At 43.0% G+C, this 13,917-nt stretch overlaps 5 protein-coding genes across 5 annotated transcripts; 1 reads left to right on the forward strand and 4 right to left on the reverse strand.

Moving 5' to 3' along the window:
- Positions 1-787: 787 nt before the first annotated feature.
- LOC108157728 (histone H3.3A) lies at positions 788-5,258 on the reverse strand. The gene is made up of 3 exons (XM_017289902.2): positions 5,161-5,258; positions 2,509-2,815; positions 788-2,408 (listed from the first exon to the last, which is right to left on the reverse strand). Exons 2-3 carry the CDS (start codon positions 2,788-2,790, stop codon positions 2,280-2,282), a joined length of 411 nt encoding a protein of 136 aa, XP_017145391.1. The 5' UTR covers positions 2,791-2,815; positions 5,161-5,258; the 3' UTR covers positions 788-2,279.
- Positions 5,259-6,571: 1,313 nt separating this feature from the next.
- Positions 6,572-8,162, reverse strand: LOC108157718 (dolichyl-diphosphooligosaccharide--protein glycosyltransferase 48 kDa subunit). Its single transcript, XM_017289890.2, has 2 exons — positions 7,955-8,162; positions 6,572-7,871 (listed from the first exon to the last, which is right to left on the reverse strand). The coding sequence occupies exons 1-2, from the start codon at positions 8,091-8,093 to the stop codon at positions 6,664-6,666; spliced, it is 1,347 nt and encodes a 448-aa protein (XP_017145379.1). The 5' UTR covers positions 8,094-8,162; the 3' UTR covers positions 6,572-6,663.
- A 509-nt stretch (positions 8,163-8,671) lies between these two features.
- Positions 8,672-9,530, forward strand: LOC108164545. Its single transcript, XM_017300354.2, has 2 exons — positions 8,672-9,208; positions 9,281-9,530. The coding sequence occupies exons 1-2, from the start codon at positions 8,779-8,781 to the stop codon at positions 9,427-9,429; spliced, it is 579 nt and encodes a 192-aa protein (XP_017155843.1). The 5' UTR covers positions 8,672-8,778; the 3' UTR covers positions 9,430-9,530.
- LOC108164546 lies at positions 9,465-9,955 on the reverse strand. The gene is made up of 2 exons (XM_017300355.2): positions 9,857-9,955; positions 9,465-9,801 (listed from the first exon to the last, which is right to left on the reverse strand). Exon 2 carries the CDS (start codon positions 9,790-9,792, stop codon positions 9,559-9,561), a length of 234 nt encoding a protein of 77 aa, XP_017155844.1. The 5' UTR covers positions 9,793-9,801; positions 9,857-9,955; the 3' UTR covers positions 9,465-9,558.
- Positions 9,956-10,034: 79 nt separating this feature from the next.
- On the reverse strand, positions 10,035-11,667 carry LOC108164543 (zinc finger protein ZPR1). The gene is made up of 2 exons (XM_017300352.2): positions 10,938-11,667; positions 10,035-10,860 (listed from the first exon to the last, which is right to left on the reverse strand). Exons 1-2 carry the CDS (start codon positions 11,596-11,598, stop codon positions 10,163-10,165), a joined length of 1,359 nt encoding a protein of 452 aa, XP_017155841.1. The 5' UTR covers positions 11,599-11,667; the 3' UTR covers positions 10,035-10,162.
- Positions 11,668-13,917: the final 2,250 nt, after the last annotated feature.

Raw genomic sequence — 13,917 nt, forward strand, 5'->3', positions numbered from 1 at the left:
AATGATATAGCTAACCCGATACTGGTGTTTCTGCTGCTAAGCGTTGCAAAAATCAGCATTAGAATATGGATCGGATCGGATATGATACAAGGGAATGCATTTATTAGACTCCAGTGACCCGCCATGATCCTGGTGCTGTGGTGTGGTGTCTGCTTTTGGTACTACACTTGGCGGTAGGGCGAGTCGGTTGTCCAAGCGCGCCAAATTCAAACTCAGTGGCGCCACCAACTTAAGCTTAAGCTGTGGCCATAATTGGAACTAAACGAGAAGCTTTAATGTGAAAGAAACAGTTAACTTTGTCAAAAATGGTACATACATATACATATGTACATGCACATGAACTTATGCAAATTGCAAAGCAGTGGAGGGGCGGGGTCAGATCAGGTCATCTTTTAATTGTACACCTCCGTTGCCATATGGCGCCCAGTTAGTCCGCGACCAGCCGCCAATCCATCCACCCACTTGCACGCTACACACCAACACACAGGCCGTACTAGAAGTCTCTCTCTTTCATAAACACACACACATACAGCTGCGCAGAGATTATCAAACACGTCGACAGAGCAGCGCAAATGACGTTGCTCATATTTTGTAGGCAACTGTACCATGAAGCTTGCTCTTTACGCCCCTCCCCACAACCCCAACAAATGAAACACTTTCAAGAATTTTTTTTTTTTTGGTTTCTTCTCTAGAAAAAACCGTTTATTTTTTGTGTGTGATTGTTGTTGTTTGTAGTTTAAAAGAGTTTTAGGGTTTACAATTTGTTTAACCATTTGTTGGGTGTTTGTTTTTTTTCGTTAGTTGTATCTATTGGGTAATTTTGGATGTTATCGAATGCTATAGGTTCATACTTCTTATACGCTTTTCATGTAATCTTAAGGATAAAGATTTCTGCTGAATTTTGTGGTAAACTATTTCTATGTATGTTTGTATGTATATAATGTATGTTTTTAGTATATAGCATATGTATATAATATTGGGTAATTTGTTGTTAAATTTTACGCTTGTATCTGCAATATGTGTGTTTTTGAATTCCCCCAACCCTCAACCATCCAAGGGGTTAGCGTTCTGTTTCTGTTCGTTCTCTCTCGCCTAAACGTATAAAATGCATGTAATTCTAAAACTTATTTAATCAACTACCTTCGTCCCCGCTCCCCACACAGAGAGAGCGGAGCGAGCCGGGGGCCACCTGTTTTAATCCGTTCGTTTCGCTCCCTACTCTCGCCGCAACACACAGGATGGTGGATGGTATATGTGTGTCGTCTATTCTTGTAACGCTGTTCGGTTACGCGAGTATGCGGGATTAACGAAAGGAAGAAAAACAAGATATATATTTATATCTAGTGTCTACAAGATGTATGTATGTATGATTTTTTTTACGTGGTATATGTATATATGTTTAGAAATAAGTGTACTCAATTCGGTCTTCGGTGTTATGTTGGATACCATTTTCACATGTTGTTGTTGTTTTTGTTGAAGTTGGGTCTTTAAAGTGTGGTGTGTGGCTACCATCTGTTCGCTCGCCGTTTCACATGGACATCGCTCCCTCGCCCGGCATAGCCAAACCGAGCATACCGTCCTGTCGCCTTGCCACACGCAAACGCCGCTCACTTGCTGTTGCCGGCAGTCCCCATTCGCACTCGCTTGGTGATTGGCGCGGCATGCCCCATGCAGCAGCTTCTTTCGGGACCACTCCACAGGGCAATTAGTTTATGGGATCTGCCAGCAAACAGCGCGACGTCCACGGCAGTTGGAGATGTGGTGGCGATGTTCGAGACGACAAGAGCGGCGGGCCAGAAGGTCATACCTTTTTGATGGGTGAGAGAGCGAGCCATAGTGTGCGACGCAGCGACGACGGTGGCTTACAATATAAATGTATATATAGAAAAAAAAACTTAAACTAATGTACAATAATAATAGCAATAATAATAATGTGTTACGCATATGTGTATGTAAGTTTAAGTTAGATCTTCAGGGACCATATGTTGATACGAATCGGGCGTCCGGGTGTGTTCGTGTGCCCGAATGCCAGTTAGAATGATTAAATTAAAAAAACTTGTTTTTCCTAAACTATTCTTAGCTCGAAAACAAAGATGGTAAGTGTATACATGTAAGTGTATGAATGGATGATTAATCAACTTTTTTTTGTTTTCCCCTTCAATGCGGCGTGACCATTTGCATGATGTTTGTGCTGCTTGTTGTTGTTGTTGAGAGCAGTACAGCGCTATCGCGAGCATTGAAAAGGGAATTGTTACACTCAACTGTGGCCATACTCCTCCTTAAGCACGCTCGCCTCGGATGCGGCGCGCCAACTGAATGTCCTTGGGCATAATAGTGACGCGCTTAGCGTGGATAGCGCACAAGTTGGTGTCTTCGAAAAGTCCCACCAAATAGGCCTCAGAGGCTTCCTGTAAAATGTACAGACATCGGCAGTTTTAGAAAACTCTTTCTTTCTCTTTCGTGGAGGAGCATCTGGGGGTGAGGGGGACGTTATGAGACGAGACTCACCTGAAGGGCACCAATGGCAGCCGACTGGAAACGGAGATCGGTCTTGAAATCTTGAGCAATCTCACGAACAAGACGCTGGAACGGCAATTTGCGGATAAGCAGCTCAGTCGACTTCTGGTAACGACGGATTTCACGAAGAGCAACCGTTCCGGGACGATAACGATGTGGCTTCTTGACACCACCGGTGGACGGGGCCGACTTCCTAGCAGCCTTGGTGGCCAGCTGCTTACGTGGAGCCTTGCCTCCAGTTGACTTACGGGCGGTCTGCTTAGTACGGGCCATTTTTCTTCTTTATTTAAATCAAAAACTGCAAAATCGTTAAGAATTGAATTGACTTTTAGTAAATGATAATCACAACGGGCCGAAACCGGCCTAAGTGTGACGGGTTCCGAGCGAGCCCGGCAGCCGCCTCAACCTAACCTAACCTAGTAAATGATTTTTGTGAATTTGAGTGAAGTTCCTTCAATAACAGGATAAACACTGACTTTGATCCTATTCTACACTTTCTAGACTTAGAAGAGCAGAGCCCAAACGGGCGATGCTCAGCGCCGGAGCACTGGCAGCCAACTGTGGCCGATGAGTCCGCTGTGGCCCAGAGGAAACCCCAGCGAGGGTTGAAATCTTTGGCCAGCTGCTGCTGCCGGCTGCCTCTACATTTTCCCTTTGCCGGCATTCGGCGCTTTCTGGGTAACACTTGAGAAACATCCACTCGTGTGGCGACGTACGACGTCTGGTGTCTTGGTGGGCTTGGACTTGGGCTTGCAGCCTCAGTCGTAGCTATGGCAGTGGCCCCCGGCGGCGGCAGAGGCAGCAAGCAGCAGCTTCGCTTCGAGTGCCTCTTCAGCGCGCTCTTGAGCCATTGTGCGAGTGCATATATTTCTTTTTCCATGAGCAAACAACATGATTCGATCTTTTTCCATATTTTTTGTGAGTCGTTTCCCCCGTGACATGCTGGGCCTTTCTTTTTTTTCGTGCTGCGCGCCTCTTCAACTTATTTCTTTTTTTTTATGCGGAATCAATCAAGTTGAAGTAATGATTCGTGGTTTTACATTTCCCTCTATTTCTGTTAATTTTACCCAACATTCTTCATCGTCTTCCTCTTCCCGATCTGCATTGGCTTGGAAAAATATGCATGGAACAAACACACTTACTTTCCAGAGCGGTGGTTTGTACGTGTGAACGTAAAATTGTACGAAGCGCCAAAAAAGTAAACAAACAAAACAAATTATTGCGTTGGCGAGCATTAAAAAGCGCCAAGACAAAGAGGGATGGCATTACTACGATTGGCGTTAGAAAGAGAGCGCCTGTGGTTGTGGCGGCCAGGCCAGCCAACAAATTGCGTCGTTTCTCAGCCTACATGTGAATTCGTGTGCGTGCGGGTCCGTCTGTATGTGTGTGTGTGTGACAGCTGCACATCCTAACGAAACTCAAGACAAAAGAGAAAATGATGCAAGCAGGGGGGTGGGGGGGACTATAATAGACTAACTGTAATGCGGGGTGGGTGGAGAACCTTCTTGAAGCACAAATCATGATCCAAGACCAATGCGCATGACTAGTCACACAAATATGCAGTTGCACTTAATATCTACATATGCATATGCACGTGTATTTTATTCTTTGCGCGCCTTTTTTTATTGCACAAAACTGTATTCATTGCCTCCGATTATTAACTTTCGTTGCCCACATATACATATACATATATGTATGTCTTTGAACAACTGTGTGCTCGTACAGCACTCAACAAAAATATAAAACAATCACATGAGTATATATGGATGTGTGTATGTGTTGGTACAGACACCCATACAAAAAGCACAAGCCCATACAAATTTAGATATTGTTAAAATATATAGAAATTTTAAGTGCTCTCTTATGCGCTGTTTTCGTTTCTAACTGTCTCGAAAATTCTCACAGAACTGTTTAAATAGATCACTTTTTAAAACATTATTTCGTACATGCATTCGAGTGTGTGTTTGCATGTGTGTAAAAATTCATACCAAAAAAGACACCGCCTGAACAATAAATAAATTACTTTATCTTACAAAAAAATATATACAAATATTTTTGGCGCCCTTTTTGATGATCCAATCTTTCCATACACACACAAAACTTTATAACAAATACTTGAACTATTTTGTTGCTACTCTCCTGCTGGCAGCCATTTTGAAAATTCGAGCAACAACAAACGGTACCCCACTTCAATGCATCCATCGTGCAAAACGAAGTCACCTCTCACGTCGTCTTCGTGCATTTGTGTGTGTATCCGTCGGCCAAGAAAAAAAAAAATATATGTAAAGCGGCACTAAAAATCAGCGCTCCGCTGACCCTCCACCGGAACCACAAAAATAAAAACACGCAGACGGACGTCAAAAGTTAGGGGCTCCGCCAGCCGTCAAGTAGAGCCCCGAAAACGAGAAAAATTAACATTTAGAGCTCCAACGGTTGGCCAGCGGAGCACCCCAAAACCAGGTACAAATATATATATGCAAGCAGACATGTAAAAACGGGGCTCCGCTAGATGGCCGCCGGAGTCACGCAAACCAAAACACATCCCCATAAATTTCTACCGCATGTTATTTTCACAAATCATTCCCCCATAGCTACTAGCAAGCTAATCTAAAGCCAGAAAATATATTTTAACTTAGTACTCACCGTTTAATTAGTTGAACAAACTATAAATTTCAAGACTTCTTCACAGAGAACGCACACGACGAAAAACGATTTCACAATGACCCAATGTGACCAGCAGACCCTCACAAACATACCAAAATATACGGTCTCACTTAAAAAATATACAGTAAATATACTGACGAATTCAAGTTCTATTTAGCATGTTCCTCGTTTTTGATATTCCGTCAAATATTACTAGCTAGATAGAACCCTCAGCCATGCCCACATAATTTTATCCGATTAGTGAATCAATTTTCTACTTGACTGGCTTTTTTTAAATACTTGCTTTTATTGGATTTGTATATACCGTTGAAAATTAAATTTAATAGATTGATGAAATTGACAAAATATACCATTATATACCGATATACCGAAAAAACATTGATATCTTTCACCTGAACTGCGCTAAAATTCTTTAAGATTCATATATTTCGTGGAAAGTATTTTAGTACCCACTGGTCGACAATGGGTTAATTGTTCTCTGTCCATGATCGAAAGTCAAATTTAGTTTGATGTACACAACTAGCTAGCAGTGACCCTCATCTCTGAACATATAATTTGATTGATGAATCAATTTTCAACAAGATTGGCTAATTGTAAGGACAAAGGGAGTCCTTGATTGATTGAATTTATTATAAAAAAAATTGAAACAAAAACGGTTAACAGAAATGTAAATTTGTACATGATAAATACACGGTATATACACATTTTCTATATATCAACTACATTTTCATGTAGTATGGTCTTTTTTATACCCTATTTCGATGTTGTTTCAGTCTCTACATTAAGTTGGCGCGCACTAAAATCAGTTGCAACAATGTTGTATAAATTGCTATACCTTCTGCAATATCCAGAGCTTTTGAAAAGACATTTGGTTAAGCTGGGCAGATCCTGCTCGATAGCCCTGCTCCTTACAAAATTATTAATTATAGCCATTCTACTAAACTTGACTTGAACTGACTGGAACGGCGGTGAGACTACCAATAAGAACCTTATGGGAGAAGCCGGCAGAGTGAGCGAGATAAATATAGGCTCGGGCTATTGCACTGAAGATATTGAAACATCGATGTTTCTTCCAAATCTGAATATACAAAATTTCCATTAATGGTGGGACAAGCATGTACAAATTATGGAACGAATGTTCTAAAACCCCCCTTTGAGTACATAGATTTCGCACCCCACACCTTTGACAAGAGCTCTCTCGCTCTTTCTCGTCCAGCGCCGGCTCCAGGATAAGTGAGACAGATATAAAAGTATGAAAACATCTAGAATATTCGGTGGAAAGATCTATAAGAAACATATTGTATAAGATAGTATTTATACATAATTCTACCGGATAGAATAGTCTAACGGCACGCGTGCCGCGACTCCCAATGATATCAAAAAAAGGGGCTTAGTGGTGAAAAGCAGTGTAAAATGATTTTAATTTTGATTGCATTGCATTAAAGATGCAAGCACGCTGGTTTAAAGTATTAAATATTCATTTTATTGCGACTTCTTGTCCTCCCTGAGCGGTTTGCCGAGGGGCTCGTCCTTGAAGTGAAGGAACACAAACGAAAAGATAAAGACGCCAATCATCATGGAGAAGGCACTCGTGTAGTACGGGAAGGCGCTGGGAATGAAGCGCTCGTACTGTGTGTGTTCTAACGGACGCACCGACACCTGGGTGGTGCTATACAGATGGGTGTAGCCGACACGATTGTAGTCCACCTTGAACTGGTAAACGCCGTAGACATCGGGTATCTTGAACCTGGCCTCATAGCTGCCCGTCTTGGTCTGCTTCAGGAAGGTCCTCACGAACGGATCGATGCGCACAAACTCCAGCTGGATGTCACTCGCCTTGTACGCCTGCCACTTGCCAGCCACCAGCTCCTCAATGGCAATGGTGTAGATCACGGGATCGGTGATGGTGTACGCCTCCCCTGGGGGCAGCAGCTCGCCCTCCTTGTGGTGCTGCACAGAGGCAACGCGTAGGCGGCCGGTCTCGCCAAAGACCCACTGGCTGATGGACTCAGCGACGACGCGATTGCCGGAGAGCTTGTGGAACACACCGCTCTGAGCATACTGGACAGCCGTGGTGAAGCTCTCGTCCGAAAAGAAGAGAAGGGATCCAGAAAAGACGACGCGGGCATTGTTGCGTGCCTGGAGGGCGGCAATCAGCAGAGTACCGCGACCCACAGCATGCGGGTAATCGGTGACACTGGACTGAGGATTGTAACTGTACGCGCTGCTCTCGGCGGTGAGAAGCTTTAGGACCAGTGGGTTCTCCTTGTCGGCAATTAGGCCCGTTCCTCGGTACACAAGTGGTGCCGAGTCAGCCTTGCTGTTCTCCTTGCCAACAATGGTGTCGGCCTGGATCAGGTTCTTGGCCGAAGTCAGGATGGTGGTGTGCTCGCCAGCATCGCTGACATCGTAGTTGAGATGATCGATGACTGCAGCGTTCTCCTCGTCCAGCTCGAAACCACACTCCGATGCGAGCTCCCGCAGCGCATCACCGGACTTTTCACTGCCGGCCACCAGAACATTGCCACCGTCGTCCACAAACTTGGCCAGACGCTCCACACTGATGTCGCCGCCGAACTCCTCCACACTGGGCGCAAAGATGATCACATTCTTGTAGAGATACTCGCCATAGCGCGACAGCAGCAGGCTGGAGTCGTCCGCTAGCTTGTAGGTTAGCTTAAACCCGCGATCTGCAATGGAATCAATTTTTCCCCAATCAAAATTTGTACACGTCATAGGTTAGGAAGCCGAAGCCGGGCGCGGTGACTCTTACCCTGCAGCGATTTGAAGAAAATCGAGTGTGTCTCGCGTATGGCCAGATTGTCGAGCAGCACCAGTGTATTGGCATCTGTCTGCAAAACTGCATTGCAACTATAAATGGCCAGGAGGGCGATTAGTGCATATTTCCACATATTTGACAACCTTTTTTTCACTGCACCGGCTTTTGTCACAAAAAAAAAGAACCACTATAAATGGCCGCGACGATGACAGCTACGCGTTAGTGCTTTTCTCACTGCGCGTTGTTTATTGAGCTCAGTAAGGGTATTGTCGATAGTGTGGAATCTTTCAATCATTCAAACGGAAAATCCTTGCAATGGATCTACTAAAGACAATATGAATATGGTAATCCAATATCCTTGAAATTAATTTTCCTTAGCATTATTTAATAATAATACATACTATTTTTTCCAACACGTTATTTTCTAATATAAGAGTCGATAATCTCTGCTGCTGTGCTGCGTTCAGACGGCTTAAAATTAAAACTATAGGATATATTTCTCACGCACACAGTATGCTTTTCCCCATTAACTTGAAGTGTGATGGTACACGACTATTAGGGAACTACAACTGTTATCCTACCAATGATATTAGATGGATATTATAACTTACAGAAATAATGACCTGTCTGATCTTCAAATATGCATATATAGCATTCATTTTTTTCAAAATAGATCGAACCGTATCAGGGGTTCCACATTTTCTTGAACACCCCAAATGTAGCGCCCGGCTTCCATGATGGACGCAAGCCAAGAAGCATCATAACAATATTATAGGAATATTTATAGATAATAGAAGAGATAGGACTGGCAAGAAAGTATGATGGAAATATTCGAAAGCTGCTGTCGGACTTGCGGGAGCGAATGCCTGGAGGCCCTTAACATCTTTGAGGAGAAGGTCACAGTCCTTAATAAGAAAGTGACGCTACTGGATATACTTGCTACCTGTTTGCCCTCGTCGCTGCCATCCTTAAATGAAGACGATGACTACCCCAAGCTAATCTGTCGCATCTGCGTAAAGAAAGTGATCCTGGCCTACGAGTTCCACGATACCTGGATAACCGCCCACGCGGAATTCAATGTGGCACTGAAATTCGAGCAGAGACGAAAACGCAGCCTGGCTACCCGGACACAGGCGAAACCCAAGGTAGACTACCCGGCGTACCCCTCCAGAGGCGATGCGATCGAGGATGCTCATCAGACTGATGATTCCCCCAGCACGGTGGTCTTCAAAATAGAGCCTGAAACTGGTAGCAGCGCATATACTGATCTTATCAAAATGACGTAATCCAACACTTTTGCATCTTCCACCTCTCATGCAGCACCATCTTCCACAGATGTAGCGTTAGAGTTGCTGACGGAGGCCACGCCGACAAAGGATGGCACAAGCATCAAGTGCGGATTCTGCGAAGAGCGATTCCACACGACAAAGGCCTGTAGATTCCATTGCAGATTCGTGCATGGGGTATAGTAAAGCCAATAACTCCAACTCCATTCCATTGTGTGTACGTTTAAATGTTTGTTTTACTTAGCTATAGCATAAAGCAAAAAAAAGGTGCAGTGAGAATGACATTTTCCGCTAGTTTGTATTGGCTTTTCTTTAATCGTCCTCATCGTTGCGCACCTTCTGGGCACGGGGATCGTCGTGACGGAAGACGACATAGCCCAGCTTGTAGCGGCGGTTGTCGCCGTCCTTGGCATAATAGTTGGCCACTCCGATTCCGGCCATCACGATGCCACAAATGGCCAGGGCAGAGCCGGCGACGATGTCAGGTATCTCGTTCCAGGCGCGCTTCAGCAGCGACGTTGTGCCACGGGCGGCGGGTGCAGACATCTTCGTGCTCTGTAAAAGTACGTTGTTTTAGTGCATTTTCAAGGGATATTTCCTAAATATTTACAAAATTGCCGTTTCAGTTACACAACAAGCAGCTGCTCGTAGGGATGATGTTGAATATACGATTTATCGATAGATAGAAATGGTGATCGGAATGCTGCCATATGGCAGTTTTTACATGAGTTCTACATGTCATTTTGCAAGGTGTGTGACTAAGAAAAGGAAAAGACCCTAAACAAATCTTTTGCAAATAACCTTTTTTTAATATATTCTTATGAACGACTGGATGTGGCCTTGAATAGAGTTAACTTGTATTTGATTTAAGATAAATGCCTAGTGTACGAGTAGGGCAACGTCACGACATCGTTTATCACGCATCCTGCTCATAGTTTTCGGTCTTCATATCGTTTAGACCCAACTGCTCATTGTCGTCGAAGGAGCGATCATATCTCTCCACAATCAGTTTGTCGTCCGCCTCTCTATCATCATCGCTCAGCGATTGTACATAGGTATTGCCAGCCGGATCCTCCAGCACCAATGTGAGGACCTTTTCCAGTTTCATGACGGCATCGAATGTCTCAAGAAATGTATCCATTTTCGATTTTGTTTTGTCATCGGCCGAGTCATGGAAGAAGGTGCCGTCCAACTGGTCGCGCATGGCCACCAGTAGACCCTCGATGGTGGTGAAGCGTCCACAGAGGGCATGGGGTCCCACCTCCAGATCAAGTTCGGGTATCGAAAGACTGCACGTCTCGGACTTGAGCACATCTCGAGAGAGATCGTCCTTTGAGGAAATGCTAACCTTGAAGCGCACACCTTGCTTCTCGACACCGCCTCCCGACTTCACCTCGTTCGTCTTGTGGCCGCAGCTGCCGCAAACCGTGGCCATGATGACCACTTCCTTGAAGTGGGGTATCTCAGTCAGCTTCATGTTCGTCTCGCACGGCGCCTGGCAGTTGGGACAGTTAGTGGCAAACTGCAGAACTTCGCCCTGCAGATTGTCGATGGGCCACTCGTCCTCGGCGATGGGCTGCAGCAGATGATCATCGTGATTCTGCTCGTAAAGACCTGGTGGGGAGAAGAAGTGGGAGTTATCCACGAGAACGCTGAGGGCATGGAGACAGACAATCCCACCTAACACTTACCCAGTTGTTCGTTTTGCTGCTTGGACCGAGTGAAGAACGCTGTCTTTAGCTGTGGATCTGTGGCTGGTGCCACAATGTTCTCAATGAAGCTGTTACCGGAAATGTCCTCCAGCAGCAGGCGAAATGGTTTCTTCATTTCCTTGAGCTGCTTTAGTCGGTCGATGTAGTTATCAATAGATGCTGCCTCGGTGGAATGGTCGATGCGGCGCTTCTCCTGGTCCTGCGACAATCCGGCAATGGTGCGCTCGATGATTCCCTCCACCGTGGTCACCTCTCCCTTCTGCGATTGCACTGGAATCTCCAGCTCCACCTCAGGTATTTTGATACTGGAGTTGTCCGACCGCACCACCCGGCGATTAAGATCGGCTGCCGTCTTTGCCTCCAGCTCGATGCGTATGCCCGACTTTTGGATCTCGGATGCGGACTGCATCTCATTGTTCGAGTAGCCGCAACTGTCGCATTTAAAGGACATGATCACCACCTCGCGAAAGAAGGGAATTTTGGTGGGCAGCACTCGGGTGATGCCATTCTTAAAGCAGCTCATGCAGGCCGACTCAATCTCGACAACTTCGTCCGTCTGATCGGCATTTATTTCCCGGAAAATCGCCTCCGAACGAGCCTCGGCCACGCTGGCATTTTTCGCAGTGCCCACCGTTGACATTTTTATAAAAAATAAAATATTTCTTCTGAATAATACAACGTGCCTCAACAACAACAATAAACAGTGGACTTATCGATAAAATATACGTCCGACCATCAGAAATAAACCGAAACATACCATCTTACTTTAAAAATATACCGTAAATACACTGAAAAGCTCAAGTTCCATTTTACATATTCATCAATTTTGATATTCTGTCGAATATTCCCAGCTATATAGAACATTTAGCCATGCCCACATAGTTTTATACGATTAATGAATCTATTTTCTAAGTGACTAGTTTTGTTTAAACAGTTACTTTTATTTCATTTTGCGTAAAAAAAGGTTTTAGCGAAAAAGGTCAAACAAATAAACCCTAATAAAACGTAAGAGAAAAATCGTTCCAATTGCTCAATTTCTTTATTCTGTTGAATAATGCTGTCTAGCTGAAACCTTTAGCTCTACCAACATAGTTTTAGGCCATTAATGAAAAAATGTTCTACCTGTTTGACTACTTTTAAGTACTCTCTTTTATTGTATAGTGTAGAAAACAAGGTTTAAACAAAAAATCAACAAAAAAACAGTGGCAACGTAAGTGAGTATGGAATGTCACGTCAACCGGAGTTTGGGCATAGGTATACCCTATTTGGTTAATATAATATGAAGAAACTGTTTTCAAACGTAATTAGTTAAGAAATTATCTCAGATTGTTATGTTTTGGACATATTAATGCATATGATTAGGGTCTTGTAAATATATCTCGATCCCGATACCCATTCTTGGTTTCTGTGAGTAGACCACTACCTTCAAAATATCGTTGAAATACTTTAAGACAAAGTTTGGGCATAGGTATACCCTATTTGGTTAATATAATATGAAGAAACTGTTTTCAAACGTAATTAGTTAAGAAATTATCTCAGATTGTTATGTTTTGGACATATTAATGCATATGATTAGGGTCTTGTAAATATATCTCGATCCCGATACCCATTCTTGGTTTCTGTGAGTAGACCACTACCTTCAAAATATCGTTGAAATACTTTTAAACAGAGACTGAATAGTTTTGGCCTTTATAGTGGATTAGATGACAAACATTCTCTCAGTTCTATAACATCCTTTTCCCTAGGGTATGAAAATTAATGTTGCCGGTAATCATTGTTGTCAACCGGCTATTGCCAAATTTAATTCCTGGTTATTCTTTCTTCCGTCGAATATTCCCAGCTATATAGATTTCCGAGTTTTGCCCAGATAATTTTATATGACTGATGAACTAATTTTGATCAGGATTAACTACTTTTAAGTACTTGCATGTTTTTTATTTTGACAATAACACGGTTTCAACAAAAATGTTCAAAAGTCGCAGTGCTATGTTGCTGGTATTTGCAGACTCATTTGTTGTCGACCAGGGTATGGGCGTTTGTATACCCTATTTCGTTAATATTATATTAAGATACTGTTTTCCAAGCTGCTTTCAAACGTAATCAATAAAGACCTTGTGTAAGATTGCATATTTAAGGCCTATTCATTCATTTGATTAGGTGTTTGTATATAAATCATGAAGACCACTAATTGCAAAATATTGTTTAAAACAGAGACTGACTAGTTTCTGCATCAGTACGAGCTTGGGATGACACACATTTCCGCAATTCTATATCATCCACTTCCCCCAGGGTATGTGATCATGGAATTAGCAACATGTTTGCGTATGGAATTCATTTGTTGCGAACCGGGTATTGCCAAATTTATTTTCCGTCGAATATTTCAAGCTATTTAGAGCTCTCAGATTTGCCCACTTAGCTTTATCCCATCGATGAATACATTTTCTACATTTTTAACAACTTTAAATTGCTTGTTAGTATTATATTTTGACTAAATCACGGTTTACAAGTTAATGTTGCCCGCAACATTGTGTATTGAATTAGTCTCATTGTTGTCAACCGGGTAAAAGAGGTCCTTACCCGATTCAAGTTTTGTTATCGATACTATCTACTGGATACGTGTGGTGCGCGCCAGATAGAAATTGTTTGAAAGTGAATGAGCGAAAAGGATGTTAATGCAATGTATCGGAATAAATGATACTTGTTAGTACGATTTGTGGGCAAAAATTAAAAAAAAACTGCGTATGGAAGTTTCTCTTCTTAAATATAAAATTATGATTTTCCTATCATTAAGTGCAAAATCTGATTTTGTATTTTTTTTGTATAGTATTTAATTCTCCGTGGAGATGTCTCTGGGGGTGTCAAAAAAACAAGCCACATTTTCGCCTGCATAGTTCGTCAATATGTATTAATGCATTTATTAAAATGTTCATTATTTTAGTAAGAATATTATTAGATTCCC

The sequence above is a fragment of the Drosophila miranda genome, chromosome XL (genome assembly GCF_003369915.1).
Source record: "Drosophila miranda strain MSH22 chromosome XL, D.miranda_PacBio2.1, whole genome shotgun sequence".
NCBI lineage: Eukaryota > Metazoa > Arthropoda > Insecta > Diptera > Drosophilidae > Drosophila > Drosophila miranda.

Excerpts from the sequence above, each read along its gene's own strand:
- LOC108157728 (XM_017289902.2), bottom strand. The coding sequence starts at position 2,790 with ATGGCCCGTACTAAGCAGACCGCCCGTAAGTCAACTGGAGGCAAGGCT. Across the intron at positions 2,409-2,508 it reads CTGCCATTGGTGCCCTTCAG|GAAGCCTCTGAGGCCTATTT; the intron begins GTGAGTCTCGTC and ends TACATTTTACAG.
- LOC108157718 (XM_017289890.2), bottom strand. The coding sequence starts at position 8,093 with ATGTGGAAATATGCACTAATCGCCCTCCTGGCCATTTATAGTTGCAAT. Across the intron at positions 7,872-7,954 it reads TTTCTTCAAATCGCTGCAGG|ATCGCGGGTTTAAGCTAACC; the intron begins GTAAGAGTCACC and ends ATTCCATTGCAG.
- LOC108164545 (XM_017300354.2), top strand. The coding sequence starts at position 8,779 with ATGATGGAAATATTCGAAAGCTGCTGTCGGACTTGCGGGAGCGAATGC. Across the intron at positions 9,209-9,280 it reads CAAAATAGAGCCTGAAACTG|CACCATCTTCCACAGATGTA; the intron begins GTAGCAGCGCAT and ends CCTCTCATGCAG.
- LOC108164546 (XM_017300355.2), bottom strand. The coding sequence starts at position 9,792 with ATGTCTGCACCCGCCGCCCGTGGCACAACGTCGCTGCTGAAGCGCGCC.
- LOC108164543 (XM_017300352.2), bottom strand. The coding sequence starts at position 11,598 with ATGTCAACGGTGGGCACTGCGAAAAATGCCAGCGTGGCCGAGGCTCGT. Across the intron at positions 10,861-10,937 it reads GCAGCAAAACGAACAACTGG|GTCTTTACGAGCAGAATCAC; the intron begins GTAAGTGTTAGG and ends TCTCCCCACCAG.